Source organism: Nelumbo lutea, chromosome 3 (assembly GCF_056320005.1).
Source record: "Nelumbo lutea isolate HS-2025 chromosome 3, American lotus-T2T, whole genome shotgun sequence".
Taxonomy (NCBI): Eukaryota; Viridiplantae; Streptophyta; class Magnoliopsida; order Proteales; family Nelumbonaceae; genus Nelumbo; species Nelumbo lutea.
In genome coordinates, this window is record NC_142686.1 from 31,336,202 (window position 1) to 31,340,358 (window position 4,157).

Here is a 4,157-nt window from a genome sequence, read left to right on the forward strand (position 1 = left end):
TAAACATGGAGAGGCAAGAGTTTTTTTTTTTTTTTTTCTTTTTGTTTTTTTGATGCATAACAAGAAACTTTTGTTAATTATGAAAAAATGTCATGTACAACTGATGTCCAGCCAGCTACCAGCAGTAACTAGCGCAAAGAAATCCTTTTACATTGCTCCCCAAAATATTTGATCCCTAATTACCCCTTGCCTGGCAAGAGAATCAGCCAAACCATTTGCTGATCCATGAATCCAAGTGTCTCTGGTGAGAGAGCTTCCTATCAGCACTGTGGTGAGTGACCCCCCTGCCCCCCACACACTTTCATCTGCTAATATGGATATAGATAAATAAGGACTTTCTTCTTGAGGGTGCCTGTTTATTTGCTGCCGATGCTCTGCAGCTACAGCGGTAAAACACTGCGAACATTGTCTAGATGCAAATAACTCTGCAATGTATGATGTGAATCAACTACTTTTTATCATCCTCAACGATTATCCATGTTCGTGACCCACATAGGAAGCTTCACCAGAAAACCCCAGCTTTTCATCAAGGATACCAATTGAAGCACAAGCTGTCAAAACTGATATACATCCGGACGCTCTCTCCATTCATCCAGGCATGTTAATTAGAGCAGAGGGAGTCCAATATATCCTGGAGTAGAAGAGATCAAGTGAAAATCAGTTGATTTAGGTCATAGAGATGCACTCTCATACCTACAGAGTCATAGGGACTTGCCAACCAGCAGTAAATCATCCTCAAAACTATAACTACGAAGCAAATTGGTATTTAAATTTCATTACTGTATTCCAATCACCATAACTAGAACCCAAAAGCAATCAGTGAAAGTAAACCGGATAAACATCTGAAAAAAAAAAAACAAATTAGTGAATATGCAATCGGCCTGATAATAGAAGATAAAATATTATATTGCTCAGATGCTCGAAATAACAATCTCAATATATTTCTTAAATAGCAACAGAACCCTGACAAAAACTAGCATACGCTTGGAACCATACAGTGTTCAAAACTCAAAAAAAAAAAAAAGAAAAAAGGAAGAAGAAGAAGGGAAAAAAAAGACCCCACAAGGTCTTCACTCTTCAGCAATTAACGCCTGTTCGAGACTCTTAATTTGATCTTGGTGTCGCCCACTCGACTCTAAGGATGAGATTATCATAGCCATAACCATTTAGCTTGTTAATTGCCCTCTCAGCATCTTCCTTGTTTACAAAGTTTACAAAACCAAATCCTCTGCTCACACCAGTCTTCTGATCAACAGCAACATAAACACGGCTTACGGGGCCAAAAGTGCGGAAGAGCTCCAGCAAGTCAGGTTCGCGAGTGTCCTCCGACAGATTGGTGACCCGAACTGAGTTCTCTTCGTTTCTGCGTTTCATGTCCGTACCACTTCTATCCCCACCTCCTCTCAATGTTGGAGGAACATAGGTCGTCGACTTCCCAGTGCCAGCAGCAGCTACCGTGGTTTCTGATGCAGAAGGCTTATCAATAAATCCTTCAGGCTGTACTGCAAGATCCTTGTAAGGACACTTTGATGTCCAGTGGTCACCCTTTTTACCGCATGTCCTGCATACCATGAGAACAGCACCTCCCTTTGCAATTGATGCCAAGGGGTCTCCAGCAACTTTTATTTCTTCTGCTTTGCTTCCTGCAAAATCCCTTTGTTTAGAAAATTTGAGCAGGCCGAAATCCAGAAGGATTCAAGACATCAGATAATGGATACTTGCATTAATAAAACATTCAATTTGTAAGCTCCATCTTCAGAATTCTAACACGCAACCAATCGAAACACACGAAATAACAGAGAGAGAGAGAGAGACGAAAAGCAGAAGGAGAACGAACCAGGAGCCCTTGGTCGCTCGAGGAGAATCTCCTCGGTGGAAACCATGGTGAGCCTGCTACCGACTTCTTCATGAACAGCATCGCCGAACTTGGCCCACGATCGCCTCTCGACAGCACTCTTACTAAGCCTGGCCTTAGCAAGTTTCCTAATCCGAGTGGTGGTGGTTATCTTGACCTTGTTTCCTTTGTCGTTAAACTTGTACTCAGTCACCTTCTTGACGCCGTTCTCGTCTGGACCGATTACCATACGGGGCGGCAGTAGGAAGTCCAGATCCTCCCCGTCGTCCTCGTCGAGCTCTCCCCATCGAATTTTGTTCGAATACAGGGGGTTCTGACTCGTCGCTGAAGCTGGTCGATCCAAAGCCATCGCCATGACTAGAGCTTCTCACACCGTCACACGAATGAGAGAGAGAGGTGGAGGAGCATAATAGGGATAAAATTCTGAAACCCTAAAGCGGTCGCACCAACTCAGGCGGTGCTGGCGAGTCGTTTAAGGAGTTTTATTGGGTATTTGAATAAGGATGCGTTTGGTTGGGATGCAAATGCAAAAATGCAAATATGCACTCAGTATAATTATAAATTTCTTGACTACCCTTAATGTTTAGCTAGTTGATTAAGTTTACCCTTATTATTTGAAAATTGACTAGCTCCCGTTGACCGAAAGATTAAAAAAACTATTTTATCCCTACTGTTAGTAAGAACCAACGACTGAATCGTCACACCCTTCATCCTCTTTCTTCTTCAACAATGGAGTGCTTTGTTGAACAAGTAGAGAACGAGTGAGCTGAATAGGGGCAGCGGCGACAACCCCCTCTGAACCCATCTCTCTTTCTCTATCTTCTTCCTCTGGGCGTCAGCGACGGCAACGACAACCCCCTATGAAACCCCTCTCTTTCTCTCTCTTCTTCCTCTAGGCAGCGACATTCCATGTTCAGATCCACTGTTGCAACTCATTGCAACAGTGGCGGCGATGACCCTTCTTCGAACGAAAACAAAGGTGAGCTAACGGCACCCCTCTGCCCATTCTCTCCCATTTCTCTCTCTCTGTCCATTTCTCTTTTTCTTCTTCTTCAGATCCCAATAAATCATCCGAAAATATCGTCGACCTCTGCTCAAACCAGGAACAACAATGGCAATTTTCTCTCTGATTTCTCTTCTTTTCTCACACTTCCTCTTCTTTTTTTTTCTTCTCATTCTTCTCTCCTCCATGTCCTCTATCTCATTTTACTGTTGCATCATCACCGTTGTCGCTGCAACTCATCTGAACACAAGGGAGCATACAAGAAGAGCTCTGAACACGAGGGAGCATACGAGAAGAGCAGTTTTCATTCGAACATTGAGACCAAAGATAGGAGCGGTGATTGGCGGAGCATGCACATGATAATGATAAGAGCAGTTTTCAGTTGGACACCGAGGCCAAAGACGGGCGACAACTGTTGAGCAATTGCAGTACAAATCCGCACTGCTCATCTTTTTAATATGACAAAAATAGGGGCGGCAACTGCAAGTTCTCTCTTTGATCTCTTCTCTCTATTCTCTCTCTTCCTCTCTTTCTCTCGCTCCATTTCTTTTTCTTCTTCTAGAGAAAGAAGGGGAGAGAGAGACTAGAGGCGGAGGGAGAGGTTTGAGAGAGAAGCAGAGGTAGAAGAGGTGGTCTAAGAATGGAGAGAGAGAGAGTGGGGGGTTCATGGGACGAAGGTAATATTGGGTTTTGAAAAATTTTTATAAGTTACATGGGTTACATGTGCAGAGACATCGTAACAGAGCATTAATGGATGTTAATGATAGGGCTATAGTTAGTTAATTGTTAGAAACAGTAAGAATAGTATTAGTCAAATTTCAAACAATAAGGGTACACTTAGTCAATTAGCTAAACGATAAGGGTAGCTTAAGAAATTTACCCTTAATTTTTTTTTTGGTTCATCAATGCAAAGTGGGTCAATACAAAAACCTCCCCTAACCTTTCTGAAAATCATAAAAACCTCCTCTATAGTTTCACTTTAGCAAAAGCCTCCTCACTATTTTTAAAGAATTTGACAAAAACCTCCCTTCCGCCAATAATCATGATGGAGAATGTTATATCGATGATAAAATCTTTCTAAATACCTATTTTTCTCCTTTGTAAATTAATTTGCATATGTTTTTATTAAAGTACGCCTATCGACATGTTGTATCTTTCCCTTTCCCAACAACATACGCTTGTCGACATATTATCTAACAGTTGGAGTCCCGACCTCTGCCTTGGAAAACCGGCACTAAGGTCTCTCTTGATCTTTGCCACCATTAGCAATGCGTTGTCGGTGCCCAAGAGCTCAGGCGA

At 42.4% G+C, this 4,157-nt stretch overlaps 1 protein-coding gene across 1 annotated transcript; it reads right to left on the reverse strand.

Annotated features, from left to right (window-relative positions):
* Positions 1 to 882: 882 nt before the first annotated feature.
* Positions 883 to 3,458, reverse strand: LOC148864016 (uncharacterized). Its single transcript, XM_088974340.1, has 2 exons — positions 1,838 to 3,458; positions 883 to 1,643 (listed from the first exon to the last, which is right to left on the reverse strand). The coding sequence occupies exons 1-2, from the start codon at positions 2,208 to 2,210 to the stop codon at positions 1,105 to 1,107; spliced, it is 912 nt and encodes a 303-aa protein (XP_088830466.1). The 5' UTR covers positions 2,211 to 3,458; the 3' UTR covers positions 883 to 1,104.
* Between the last annotated feature and the right edge of the window lie 699 nt (positions 3,459 to 4,157).

Coding starts and splice junctions, on each gene's coding strand:
- LOC148864016 (XM_088974340.1), bottom strand. CDS start 2,210: ATGGCGATGGCTTTGGATCGACCAGCTTCAGCGACGAGTCAGAACCCC. Junction 1,644..1,837: donor CGAGCGACCAAGGGCTCCTG/GTTCGTTCTCCT, acceptor GGGATTTTGCAG/GAAGCAAAGCAGAAGAAATA.